At 40.2% G+C, this 14403-nt stretch overlaps 1 protein-coding gene across 1 annotated transcript in view; it reads left to right on the plus strand.

The window, feature by feature from the left end:
* LOC117460437 (lysosomal-associated transmembrane protein 4B-like) overlaps positions 1-12312 on the plus strand; it is a 42120-nt gene extending 29808 nt beyond the window's left edge. The window contains exons 6-7 of the mRNA XM_034101842.2: positions 989-1081; positions 12225-12312. Coding sequence (XP_033957733.1) covers positions 989-1081; positions 12225-12305 — 174 coding nt within the window. The 3' untranslated portion in view covers positions 12306-12312. The remainder of the gene's footprint in view (positions 1-988; positions 1082-12224) is intronic.
* The last annotated feature ends 2091 nt before the right edge of the window (positions 12313-14403 follow it).

A 14403-nucleotide genomic window follows, 5' to 3' on the forward strand; every position in this document is an offset into this window, starting at 1 on the left:
GAGTTGGTGGGGACGGAGACAGTGAGAAAGCAAAGGTGGATAACAGAGATGTTAGTTCGTCTATCTTCCCCGTCTGGAGGTTGAAGTCTCCGAGAAGTACAGCGGGAGGGCCAGATTCAGGGATGTGTGAGAGGAGATTATCCAATTCCTCCAAGAAGTCCCCCAAGGAGCCTGGTGGACGGTAGAGAACAACAATGGTTAATTGTATAGGATGGGTTACTGTGACGGCATGGAATTCAAAGGTGGGAGGAGTGAAGTTAGGTAGCTTGAAGAGGGAAAAGCTCCATTTGGGAGAGAGCAGGAGACCAGTGCCACCTCCTCTGCCAGTGGGTCTGGGTGTATGGGAGAAGGAATATGCTGTGGAGAGAGCTGCTGGGGTGGATGTGTTGAATGGAGTAATCCAGGTCTCAGTGAGAGCAAGGAAATCCAGGGTCTGCAGGGAGGCGTAGCCAGAGATGAAGTCAGCCTTAGGAACAGCTGACTGGCAGTTCCACAGGCCGCCTGAAACTAGATGTTGGATGTCAGTGGAGCACGTGGGATAGACGAGAGCAGGCCGGTTATAGCGATTAGGAGATACACGGGGCCAGTGATAATTGCGAGAAGACACATGAACAGGAATGGAGAAAATACACATGATTATAGCATGAGGGGCTAGAAAGCTAAAGAAAAGAAAAATAAGACACCAGCAATACTTAGCTCAATCAGAGTAGGATTTGCCTCCTCTTTGCCACCCTCGTGACTCCCGCAGGACTCCAATGTCTTTGTCAGTCTTACTCCCGCAGGACTCCAATGTCTTCGGCTGTCTGACGCTGACGCTCAAGGAAAGAGCTACCTAAATGGACGCCTGATTGCTGAGTTCACACAGCTGTGGTGCCACGCCCCTCTAATTAGTTAACTCTCTACAGCTGATGGGCGACAGCTGAATTGGTGTTGCTAAGTAATCCCTAATTTTTGGATTAACCTGTGATTTTTTTCTATCCAACATTAGGCCTACCTGATAGCATGTGTGTGGAACTGCTACAGATATGTGAACGGACGGGGTTCTGATGTCCTGCTCTATGTCACGACCAATGACACCACGGTAAGTCACCTCCAATGATCAGCATTGTACCCAAATCACCATGAGGACTTCATAGTTTAAAATCAAGGTTGAAAAGATAAAATAGAAAAGCGCTATATAAAAGGAATGTATTATTATTATTACAAGGCTAAGGATATCCTGTATTTCTATAATTTCCTACAAATCCTGGGAGAAAACCAAATCCAACATTGTGTTGGTCCGTCTCTCAATATTTTGTTGGTTCCCCTGCCTATCTGTTGCTCTGGCTTCGAGCCCATTGGTTTTTGGCGGGCAGCAAGATTGTGTAAATGGGATTTACTCAAAATAAATATCATTCACATTCATGCTACTGAGGGAACATGTCCTTTAGAGCAACAGTGTAATGATTTTAAGTAAAATGTTGAACAATGATGGAGCTCTAAGGCACAGAACAATACATATATCAGGCTTCGGTAACACAGGCTACACTTGGTGTAGCATCACATTTTATTAGTTAGTTATTAGTTTATTAGTTTTTTGAAAATAGAATTTCACCAGACTGAGTATATACGCGGCTTAGCTGTTCAGTTTTCTTGGAGGTCGCGGAGAAAAGATTCTACCAACTTCTTTTCCCTGACAAACCACCAGTGTGAATGTTAACTACTTTTTCTAATGAGATGTTGAATATAGACAGATAATACTACAGACATTCCTCTCATGCAGCCACACTTTTGATAATCAACATACTATAAAACAATATCTGATCTCGATTTTCTTTCACTTACAAAGGCAATAAAATACCCTTTGAGAAAAGAATTACATCCATTTCTAAGTCAAGTTTTCATCTTATTTGTAAGATTCCTCAGCTCAGGCCAACTTAAAATAGCAACTGTAAAGTCATCATGTTGGTGGAGGAGGGAAATATGAACATAGGCTATAGCAGGCAATATTACACCAGCTCACATAGATGGATGAACAGACTTGGACATGAAGCTCCATCCTGGCATCCTGGCAGAAGCACATTGTAGCACAGTAAAAGGGAGCTTTGTCTGGCTCTCCTGTTGCTCAGGCCTGGCCCCTTGGCCGCTGTCACCTTGCTGCCCACACACTTATTATACCTCCATGCTTTGACAGAAGGGAGAAAAGTAAGTGGACTGTAGAAATATGAATGACCTTTTTCTGCAATTGTGAAACGCCCGTTTTCTGCACAAACACAAAAGGAGCTTTCATTATCCGGCTCTATTTCTAACTTGCAGTATGTTGAGTTTCATAAGTATTTTGAGAAACCTGTTCTCCTCAGTCTGCAGCTTAAGACTCCTCTGAGTGTAAAACACCTTTTATACACTGAAAGTCTTTATGTAATGTTTAAGGTTTTAAAGAAACAAGAAACAGCATTACCCTGTAAAGAAGGGAACAGGAAGCTTCTTTCTTAGCGACTGACCTGCAAACATAGAAAAGTCTTACAGAAACACAGTCAGGTGCTTTATTTGAAAGTAAATGAGTTACAATAAGTAACCCTTTCAATGGCTCATAGAAAAAACCAGCACCATTTCTCTTTATGAGGTTGATTTGAGTGATAACCCAACTTGCTCAGCCCTGCTACCTAAAATTACATTTGCTAGGCCAGAACAAATTTGGGCAACAGTTGCAGATTAGCATTTAAAAGTCTTTAAACATCAGTTCTTTCATTTCACAAAGAGTTTTCAAATTTCTAACCAATGACCGTAAGTTACTGTTCTTGCTAGCAGGTTTTATTAGCTGTAACTTGTTAGCTAGCTAGAAGAGGCTAATGCTAATCCCAAAACTTCATGAGTTGGTTAACCCTAAAATCTGTGTCCAACATATTCGCTGGACGATGATTTAGTATGGGGATGCTGCCACCGATTATGCAAGAAATTGTACTTAACTACATGAATTATTATGACTGCGACTCAAATTGTTCTCTTAGCTCACTGTCATTAACTTGCTGCTAGCAACTTTACAGAGCATCTTTTGTTCTAGTAGCATAAATCAAGCAGACATGTCTCTCTTTGGTTTTCAGAGCATTTGCTTTAAATAATATATAGTAATATTTAATATGAATCTGATATTACAAATGTGCAACAATAAACTGTTACAATAAAAGCATTTATTATAATTAGTTAACACTCAATTAGCATTACAATGTTTCTAATAACTCAAATCAATCATTAAAGTTGCCAAAGTTGACTTAACTATAAATGTACCATTACTAATGATGGTTATTATAATGTTTCTACATCTAGCGAATTTTAGAAGAAACATTATTTATGAGGCCGCTCTACTTGCATTTTTTATTTCCTTACATCAGTGCAAGAAGTCTTACACCGAGGCCAACAAAAGCCAATAATAAGAGTCCAGCTTGTCATCTATCATGTTTGTGAAGAAAACTTCTGTTTAGCAATGCAGAATCAATGTTCAGTGAAAGGAATGGAAGCTGGATTCGCCTTAAGTCAAACACTGAAGTTTATTGAGAGACAAAACGGCCGGAGCGTTCACAAGGTATTCACATAACTTTCATCATGAAATCCCAAGTCAACTCTGGAGACAAAGGGGCACAGCGCAGATCTATACATTAGAAAAGGAGTGGCCTATATTCCCGCCTTTCCATCTAATCAATACCAGACATTTAAGAACAAAGAATGGTTTGTTATTACCAACTTGCATGGTCCACACTTCCCCCACAGGAAAGGCAGAAGGCCTCTTGACCTTTGTCCTCCTCAAGTTACAGACAGGGCACATGCAGGAAGGACTGAGAATCTCTAAAATACACAGATCGGATTAAAATATTCTTTGACAGTTCCTTTATTTGTATCAATTTATTGATAACCAATTAACATTAGTCTAAGAATATTTCAGTCACTACTTAAATCAATAAAACGTCCTCAGAGTTGTGTGGGCTCCCATTACATCAATTACATCAAAAAGTAGAATAAGATTGAAACATTCAACCACAATGATTGATACAGACAACCACAATAGAAAAATCATCTTTCTTCAGTGTTTGACTTCTTTTGTCAAAAGCACAATAATAACACACATGAAATACAAACATATAATAGTAAAATATATGTTTAAAAAATAAGATATTTTATCATTTATCACTCAGTTAATCTCATTCATCAAACACAAATTCAAAAATTTATTTCAAGGCAATTACTTATTAAAACACAATTATAATTTAGGATTATAAGAAATCCAATTGAGGTATGAAATCAGAATCATGAGAGATCCAGCTAAAATTCCCAGTTAAGGTATACATTCACAGTGATGAATCGATCAATCTGTAATCTGTAAAGTTACAGTGTCCTCAATCTTTAACATTACTTTACGTTTACTTCAGTACGCTTATTCAAGAGTAAGGCACTTAGTAGTACATACATTTTATTCAAATACATTTGTTCAAAATCTGAAAAGGAAAAATCAGACATTTTATTGTATAGCAACCTGAGGAAGGAAAAATCAAAACATCTATTCTTTATTCAAGGAAAAATCAAAACATCTATTCTTTATTCTGAGTGTCAACTTTAATCAATTTATCAATAGCTGAATGGGGGTACCCAAGGTACAGAAACGGCGATGGAGACCCATGGGTCTGGAAGCTCGGCGTTGAATACCCCACTAGCCTCTGTGGGGCTTGGAGGGCAGTCTTGGCAACCCTGCGTATGGCTAATTTAACTACAGTGATCAAACAGGTCACTAGGATTAGCACAACCAAGATAAACACTGAAACAGTAACAACAAATTTAACCAACCCCGCTCCCCAGGATCCAAGGGTTCCACTTAAATCCCCAAATGTAAACCCATGAGTTTCATGCAATTCTTTTATCCCCTTCGCAGTATCATGAGCCATATCCATAACCTCAGGTGTAGCATCAGAGATGAAAGAACATCACTCAGTTCCAATCACCTTACATGTGCCCCCCTGGGCAGCTAAGAGGAGGTCCAGCGCCATGCGATTCTGTAGTGCTACTGTCCTAACTTCCTGCAATTCTTTGTGTTCAGCTAACATCGCTGTGTTAGATACATTTAGATGATTTTCCACTACTTTGGACAATGCCATGATTTCCTGCTGACTAACATAAATACCGTACCAAGGCAAAAATAGGCTCGCTATCTGTTGTCCTTGTGTAATGGACCTGCTGTTCCTGTGTAGAGAGGGAAGTATCGCTGCAATCTCATTAGCCTCTACTTTACGGATTAAAGGAATTAGGTAGGCTAGATAACAGGTGCCATAAAAAATGTCATAGGGCACACAGCCATAGGCCCGGTCCCCCACAAACTAAGTAAACTCTCTGTGGGAGGGGAATTCTGGCTAATTTTACCCTCACTATGATATTACCGGTTGCCTTGTCACAGTCAATCTGCTCGACAAAATATGTTTGTCTTTTTTATTTTCCTGCGATGATGGTTCTTCAGGACTGCTTCTTAAGCTCTAATCACACTCTCGCAGACTTTTCCGGTGTTTCTAAATTAGATGACAATGTATGTGTGTCATTTAAGAGGAAAAGATGCCTGGTTTTTTTGTTGTTATTACTGTCAGGAAACGTACAACCTAACCCTGGTCCGCCCAGTAGTAATAGTCAGATCGCTACTCCTGCTGATTTTAAAGCTAGGTCTGGGTTGGGTTTCATCCACTTGAATGTGCGCAGTCTGTTAGGTAAACTAGATTTTGTCCGTATCTGGGCAAAATCGACTGACGCTGACGTCATTGTCTTATCTGAAATATGGCTAAATAAGTCTATTTTGGCCTCTGACATTGCCTTAAATGGTTTTAATGTGTATCGTACCGACCGGCCTAATAAAGGTGGTGGCGTTGCAATTTATGTTAAGAATAAGTTCAGTGTAACCACATTAATTTCCAAATCGATCAGTAAGCAATTTGAATTTTTAGCCTTAAATATAGAAGTGGCAAAGGGTCAACAGGTCATGGTGGTGGGCTGCTACAGACCCCCCTCAGCTGTCAAAGACTCCTTGTCTTCACTAGCAAATCTTTTATCACAACTAGACTACAAGGAAATAGTGCTACTTGGAGATTTTAACTGGGACTGGTTAACTGCAGTGTCAGAGGATTTTAAAAACCTTTGTATCTCTTTAAATGTTACTCAGATTGTGGACAGTCCTACTCGCCCAAATATTAAGTCCCCTAATAAATCCTCCCTAATTGATCTCATTTTAACTAATGTTCCCCATAAATATTCATCTGTGGGAGTATTTGCAAATGATATGAGTGATCACTGTGTTGTAGCCACAATTAGGGACACTAAGGTCCAAAAGGTTAAACCTCGCATTATCATCAAGAGAGACATAAAACATTTTGTGGAGCAGGGTTTAGTTCATGATCTGTTTGATTTTGATTGGGGTAAAATCGATCTGTGTGCTGATGTTGAAACCGCATGGTCTTATTTTTATCTTGGTTTTATGGAGATCATTGATAGACATGCACCCTGCGTACATTTAGAGTAAAGGGACGAGACAATCCTTGGTTCTCTGCTGAGCTGTCTAGTCTCCTTCATGAGAGAAACAAGGCCTGGGCAAAGGCTAGGAAATCAGGCTCAGAGATAGAGTGGCTGCGTTTTAGGCAGCTAAGGAATAGCTTCACTTCAAATGTAAAAAGTGCAAAGTCGAAGTACTATTTGTCAGTTACCACAGAAAACCTAAATAATCCTAGGAAATTTCGGAAAGCAATAAAATCGATATGGTGAGATCCGTAATGAGCTACCTCCGTGCCTTACCACAGCATCTGGCCCTATATCAGACAGGGCTACTATGCTAAATTGCTTTAATAAGCATTTTGTGTCCTGTGGTTCTCTATTTGATTCTGTCACTAACTCTGCTTCTGTAAATACCACAGTCTGTGACTCTGAACAACGTGGTCTGGAAACCCCTTTCAGTTTTACCCCTTTTACTGTTGATGTTGTTCATGAAGCCTTATCTAAGCTAGATCCTAGGAAACCGGCTGGCCGGACAACTTAGAACCTTTCTTTTTAAAGATAGCTGCAGACTTTATTGCTCCACCTCTTACTTCTCTTTTTAACCTCTCCCTCAGCACAAATACAATTCCAAAAGTATGGAAGTCAGCGTATGTCCTGCCTTTACAGAAAGGAGGGGAGGCAACTATTTTAAATAACTATAGGCCAATCTCTAAATTGTCAGTTCTGGCTAAGGTTCTTGAACGCCTAGTGAGTGAACAGGTAAAGGAGTTTTTATGTACAAATGACATCCTGTCTAAACATCAGTCAGGATTCAGAAAGAAACACAGCACCATCACTGCCACAATGAAAGTGGTGAATGACATTACTAGTATTTTAGATAATAAGCAGAGTTGTGCAGCTCTGTTTATTGACCTTTCCAAAGCGTTTGACACCGTTGATCATCTCATCTTAAAGCAGAGGCTACTCAGTATTGGCCTATCCAGCCTTGCAGTGGGGTGGTTTGTGAACTACCTCTCTGAAAGGTCCCAATGTGTTCATTTTGATGGACTGTCTTCTGAGTGGTTAAACATTTCTAATGGTGTACCACAAGGTTCTGTTTTAGGACCACTTTTATTCTCCATATATATTAACAGCGTAGGTGATAATGTGGATGAAGCTACTTTACATTTTTATGCGGATGATACCGTGATGTATTGTGCAGGTCCCACCATTAAGGAGGCTGTTGTTAAATTACAGGCTGTTTTTAACACTATTCAGACTCAGCTCTCTGAACTAAAGCTTCTTTTAAATGTGGATAAACCAAGGTAATGCTCTTTTCAAAAGCAAAAAAGACACCAGAGCCTGTTTTAGATATTGTAACTACGCAAGGAACAAAACTTGAAGTTGTTGCCTGTTACAAATACCTTGGTATCTGGCTTGATGATTGTCTCTCTTTTAAACTTCATGTCAATAACCTGCTAAAAAAACTGAGGGTTAGGCTAGGGTTCTTTTTCAGAAACAAGTCCTGTTTCTCGCTTGAGGCCAGGAAAGGCTAGTCACTGTGACCTTTTTACCTGTGCTGGACTATGGGGATCTGGTCTATATGAATGCACCTGCCAATTGCCTGGTCAAGTTAGATGCTGCGTATCACAGTGCACTGAGATTTGTGACAAACTGTAAAGCATTAACCCATCACTGTACCCTGTATGCAAGGGCTGGTTTGCTTTCACTAACTGTACGGAGGCTCAGTCACTGGTACATTTTTATATACAAAGCCATGCTAGGGAAACTTCCATCTTATATCTGCTCCCTGATCTCACGGAAAATTGTAAGTGGCTACTGCCTGAGATCGAATGCTGTGGTTTTATTAAATGTGCCAACTGCTAGGACTGTCTTAGGGAAGACAGCTTTTAGATGCGCAGCTCCTCTGTCTTGGAATAGTCTGCAATTAAATGGAAACTGAACAATCTGGTGCCACTAAATGTTTTTAAAGCTCGGTTGGATGCTAGTCAATCAGAAGCTATTGGTACCTGTTTATGTGGATAATTATGTAAATGATGCTGTATGATGTCCTTTTGTTGTTCTGTTTATGCTTTTATGTTTCATGTGGAACTACTTGAACAGGTCTCCCTTGGAAAAGAGATCAATGATCTCAATGGGATTTTATCTGTATAAATAAAGGTATGAAATGAAATGAAATTACAGTCGCTGTGTCCCACATCTGGAGAGGTGTGAGATCCTGCTTCATTCTGGAAACAGATGGACACATTCTTCCATTCATGTACTACAATTGGGGGAACATATACTGAACAGTCACGTGTAGGGGGCTTGCCTAAGGGTATTGGCTGCGTACAGTCATGTATTTTAACCTCAACGGAGTCCACTGTTCTGGAGCCAAACCAGGGCACAACTGTTACCAAAGCTTCAACCAACACAGATACCGTGTGTGGTTGTTTTGTACATGTTGGACTTGTGGAGTTAGCCGAACAATTAGTCTGGGCTAAAGCTAACTGGAATCTGTATTCAAAAGCTAGGTTAATGTATTTCTTCACATATATTAGTTTTAAAAACATCAATCGTTTGAAACCGTCAAGCAGGTAATTTTTATTTACTGTATCAACAATGAGAGAGACTAAACCCTCGTACTGTAAAGGTTGCTCAGAGTCCATGGGGTAGGAAGGAGTGTAGCAGTCCTCAGCCTCATCGCTAATTCTGGATGCTATGTCATTCCAGCTCACTAAACCATAGTCAGCTTTCGTGAAAGGAATTGGGCTAAACATGGGAGAATGCATGGATTCTGGCATATTTTTGCACAGCCAACAGTTGCTAATATTGCATTCATGCGCGTAGTCTAACATTAAACTTACTGCAGAATTAGTTTTAGTTCGTTTAAAAGGAGTGATTAAGGCCTTTTTTGAAAAATCTACATCACCTCCTGAGTATTTATGTGGAGTGGATAGAACATTTGTTTTCTATCTGGTCCAGAAATGTTGCATGCAGTAACACCTGGATTGGGAACCTGGTAAACTGGTTTCCTCATTGTACATGTTGCCTTATCCCTTATCAGTGTCTTAAACTGTTCTACAGTGCTACACCACAGTTCTGGGGCATTTCTTCAATGGTGTTGAGAGCTATTCTTACCCCCTCTGATGCGACCCTGACCCCATGGTACTGGTCCCTTGGATATATCTCCCACGTTGAGTAAACTAAGGACACAGGAAACACAATAATACAGTTAGATGAATCACATATTGAAGTTGGGCAGTTAAAAGAAACAGTCTCTGATTTATGATCAGGGAGGGAGACAATCCTCCTGATTCTTCCTCCTTTTCTCTCTCTTTGTGTCTCTCGTACCATACTGAATGTCTGTGTGGTGATTGGATACAACCTGTCCTTGTCGCTAGGCACTGATTTGCCCGTTGGTGTCGTTTTGCCCTCAGGGTCTGGGCCCTGAGTGGTCAAGTCGTCTGCCCTCTTAGATAAGAGCACCTTATTTTCTCCCTCAGAGGGGCGAGATCCCTCGCCACCTGTCGTTGGGATTTCCACAGCTTCATCTAGCAGGGCGTCCTTAGCCAGGTACAGTAGTCCCAGAATGACGACGATGATGACTGCCTTCACACGCCAGCATCCGGTAGAGGAGAGAGACGACATCTGGAAGCGTGAATCCACTCCGGTCTACCTTGTACTCTCAGGGCTGTACTGGTCACTATTAACACCTGGAAAGGACCTTTCCACCTGGGAGACAAAGCATATTTTTCAAGAGATTTGATTAGTACATTATCACCAATCTGAAACGGGTGGGTGGGCTCCTCTCCAGGCTTGGGGAGCCTGTCAGCCACCTGCCTGTGAAACTTTCTCAACATGTCAGTTAGATATTTGACATAGTTAGTCATGTAATCATCTGTCCACAAAAGAGTGAGTTTGTGGGGTGTTACTGGGGGGCTAGACCCTGCGAACATTACCCTTCCCATCAATACTTCGTGTGGGCTAAGCCCTGTCGTTGCATTTGGTGAGCTTCGGATGGAGCACAGAACTAGCGGCAGCGCGTCTACCCATTTTAGTCCTGTGGTCAACATTGTTTTAGTGAGTTTCTCCTTTATAGTCAAGTTCATTCTCTCAACCTGGCCTGAGCTCTGTGGGTGATAGGGAACATGCAATTGCCATTTGAACCCTAACACTGTAGCTAGACTACTCATGTTTTTACATGAGCTGTGTTTGCTCTGTAGGCACGTGCCCAGTAGCAACCACAGGGAAAATTGGCCAGGACAACGTCCCCTTTTGACACCAAAAAACCAAAAAAAAATATGCAGCCGCTCAGTTTCACAGGTAATTTTATGATACCGTCAATCACAGATTCTGGTAAGGCAATGTCCAAATAGAAATTTGAAATTACACTTACCAGTCTATGAAGATCTTTTGGTATCCTTGTTCGTGACGCCAATTTGTGAGGAAAACTTCTGTTTAGCAATGCAGAATCAATGTTCAGTGAAAGGAAAGGAAGCTGGATTCGCCTTAAGTCAAACACTGAAGTTTATTGAGAGACAAAACGGCCGGAGCGTTCACAAGGTATTCACATAACTTTCATCATGAAATCCCAAGTCAACTCTGGAGACAAAGGGGCACAGCGCAGATCTATACATTAGAAAAGGAGTGGCCTATATTCCCGCCTTTCCATCTAATCAATACCAGACATTTAAGAACAAAGAATGGTTTGTTTTTACCAACTTGCATGGTCCACACTTCCCCCACAGGAAAGGCAGAAGGCCTCTTGACCCTTGTCCTCCTCAAGTTACAGACAGGGCACATGCAGGAAGGACTGAGAATCTCTAAAATACACAGATCGGATTAAAATATTCTTTGACAATGTTCAGAGAATGTGTCCTAATTATTTCCATCAAAGGGCACCACAGTTCAAGGAGGCATTGATCTGTGTAGGAGGATGTAGTCACTAGTAGAGGCTGTTAAAGGTTATCGATTACCTGATGTCCAGATCATCCTTAAGCCTCATTGTTTCAAACATGGGAGACACGGGTCACACACATGCTGTTGTTGTGTATGAAGGCAAACAAACCCTTGAGAAAGCTAATATTTCTGTTAGCCATATTGTAAACAGCAAAACTAGACAGTGGAGTAAAATGAGTAAAAGGCACACACTCAGTGGATTACCTGAGAGGATGCAAATCTGACTTTGAGTGAATTAAAGGTTTTAAGGTGAATATAGTAAAAAGCATAACTAAGTGGGGCGTTGTGGGCAGTTAAAAAGCAAAAGAACATAACTTGAACTATAAATTCATTCTGAAAAAAGTTCCTGAATATTTTTCCTTGGGACCCTTAAACCAATTAATTCACCAGTAAATAATAGTCTGCAATTTCAAGAATATTATAAAAAAATGTAATATACTGAAGTTGCTTATACAATAATAATAATAATAATAATAATAATAATAATTGTTGTTTTCAATTTCAAAGCGCTTCCTGTCCATCAGATTTTCTGTTGTGCAAAGAGAAATGCCTTTTTGAAATGTCTTATATTGTAGGCTACTCTACTTGTATACTTTAATTGATCCAAAGTTTTGTTAAACTGTTGAATTCTTCTATTTGAATTTTCATGAGTGCTGGCACCTTGATAACAACCGGCACAAACTGAATAGTCGTCATTGTGCAATAGTAACTATAATGACTATTAGTGCACCTGCTCCATTGCAACCCCAAGTGATAAAATAACCATCTGTTTTCCTCTCCCCTTTCCCCAGGTGCTGCTCCCTCCATATGATGACAGCGTCAGCATCCCTATAAAGCAGGCGCCCCCCCCCTACACCACCGCTACAGCATGAACCCCCCCCCCCCCAGCACCCCGCTGACTGGACCTGCTGTTAACAAACCTCAGCAGGATGAATGCACCACACTGCCTCTCCAGTGAACATCCATTGATAGATATAGCTACACAAACATTACAATGCACCCATGCATGCACTGACACTCATCTCACACACACATGCACACACACTTCTACCACCACCACCACCACCACCACCACCACCACCGTGACCTCTCACCCCTCCCTGTTATTTATTATTGACCTTATAGTCTTACTGTATCTCCTCCATGCGTCTTTTTTGTTTCTTTAATTCAGGATATGATGTGCATTTTCATGCATTTGAACCTGGGTGCAATAAGGCACTAGAAAGCAAGATAGATTATATAGATTTGTATTATTTATTTATGCTGTGTGTATACCTGTGATTGTATTTAATGTGTCCTGCCTTTGATAGTCATGTCTAAGCACAATATGCGTAATGATTTTTGGCCAGTTATTATGAGTGAACTGTGTTTTTGTGTCGTCTCTGCTCATGATCAGGGTTGGATTGCCTTTATTCATAACTTTCTCTCTGATGGGGTGCCCTCTATAGATCCATGTGTGAAGCGTCACCTTGACTGGAAGTTTTCCCAAAGAAAAGTGTCTGCCTGTATTCTGACATGATCAAAGACCTAGAGTATATCGAACACATTTCTTTTATCGTTTCATTCAACTACAAATACAAATGTCTTGTGTTATAAAAACCCTGAGTGTAGTGCTTCGTCACTTATAAATGTAATCCGTGATTCTACGGATTCTATGTACCTATTTTGACAGCGCTGGTCTGGAATCAGTTTGCTCTTTAAAGTCACTATGAATGAGTTTCTTGACGGCCCCTGGTGAAATCACTTTAGATCGGGCCCCTCTGTGTCCAGGGGCTCAGAATGAACGGGCCCTGGTTGTGTTTTTCTTTTTTTAAATGAAGCCGACAGGAGCTTCTTGACTCGGCGAGCTGCTTCCTGGACACAAAACGTTGCGGCTGGATGAAAAATAAAGATGTGATGTTTATTTGTCTATTAAAATCAAATTTCACTGCAGATGATTGGGCTTTTTTTTGTTCAGAACTACTCCTAATAATTCAAAAAGCTACTCAGGACAAAGTATCTTTTTGTGAAGAGGGTATTCATATTAATTTAAAAAGATCTTATTTAGGTTTTAATATGATTGGTGATAACTAAGGATGTTCTCTTAAGTTGTATGGCTTGTGAACTAATGTTTAAGTACTTTATTAACTACATGGGAGTCTCTTTGAAGACGGTAATAATAATTTTAAAAGATCTTAATGACCCCTTGATATTGTCTTTTTTAGTGTTTATTTACTTCACACAACTATAAGGAAGCCCAATATGAAGTTATGTGAGGTTGTATAGGAGTAATATTAGAATGTTGCTGTATGCAAAAAAGAGAAGTTTTTAAAAATGTTTTTCCTGCTGTATTCATTCCAGGGCGGATGCAGTGGGGCTGATCAGAACAAAGAAAGGCTGTAAACACTTAAAATACATAGAATTAAGGGTGTGGAGGGAAATTAAATTATTCATTTACAAACATACAAGGCTTTGTCTACTGAAGATCAATGCAAGGGCAGAGTTTCACTCTGTGGGGGGACAAAAGAAGCATCCTAACGACTCGTTAATCACCTGGACAAAGGACTCTTTAAAGCAGAGATACCACATGCTGACACATACCTGAACATCAGCAGGAGAGGACTCTTTAAAGTAAATACATCATAAGGTTAAAATAAGATATATATGTTTAGTTGTTTATGATGAACAGGGTTCAAGGACTTTTTGGTGCTTCAAGTTAAGCTCCATATTTTTTCTAGATATTTAAAAAAATACTTTTTCACCATTTATTTTCTTATGAAGATATAGGAGTCTTTTTTAGGCCCTATGATTCATTCCCTGTGGAAAGTGAGTATATTTAAAATGTATGTGTATTAGCTTATTTAAAAAATCAAATATGTGTTTTTATGTGTAAAGTATCCAAAATAAAATGTATATACTTACTATTCCTAATTACTAGTACCCTCAGTAAACCATCCCGACGACAGATCTGTACAGAGTGGAAGCGGCCCT

The sequence above is a fragment of the Pseudochaenichthys georgianus genome, chromosome 16, assembly GCF_902827115.2.
Source record: "Pseudochaenichthys georgianus chromosome 16, fPseGeo1.2, whole genome shotgun sequence".
Taxonomy (NCBI): Eukaryota; Metazoa; Chordata; class Actinopteri; order Perciformes; family Channichthyidae; genus Pseudochaenichthys; species Pseudochaenichthys georgianus.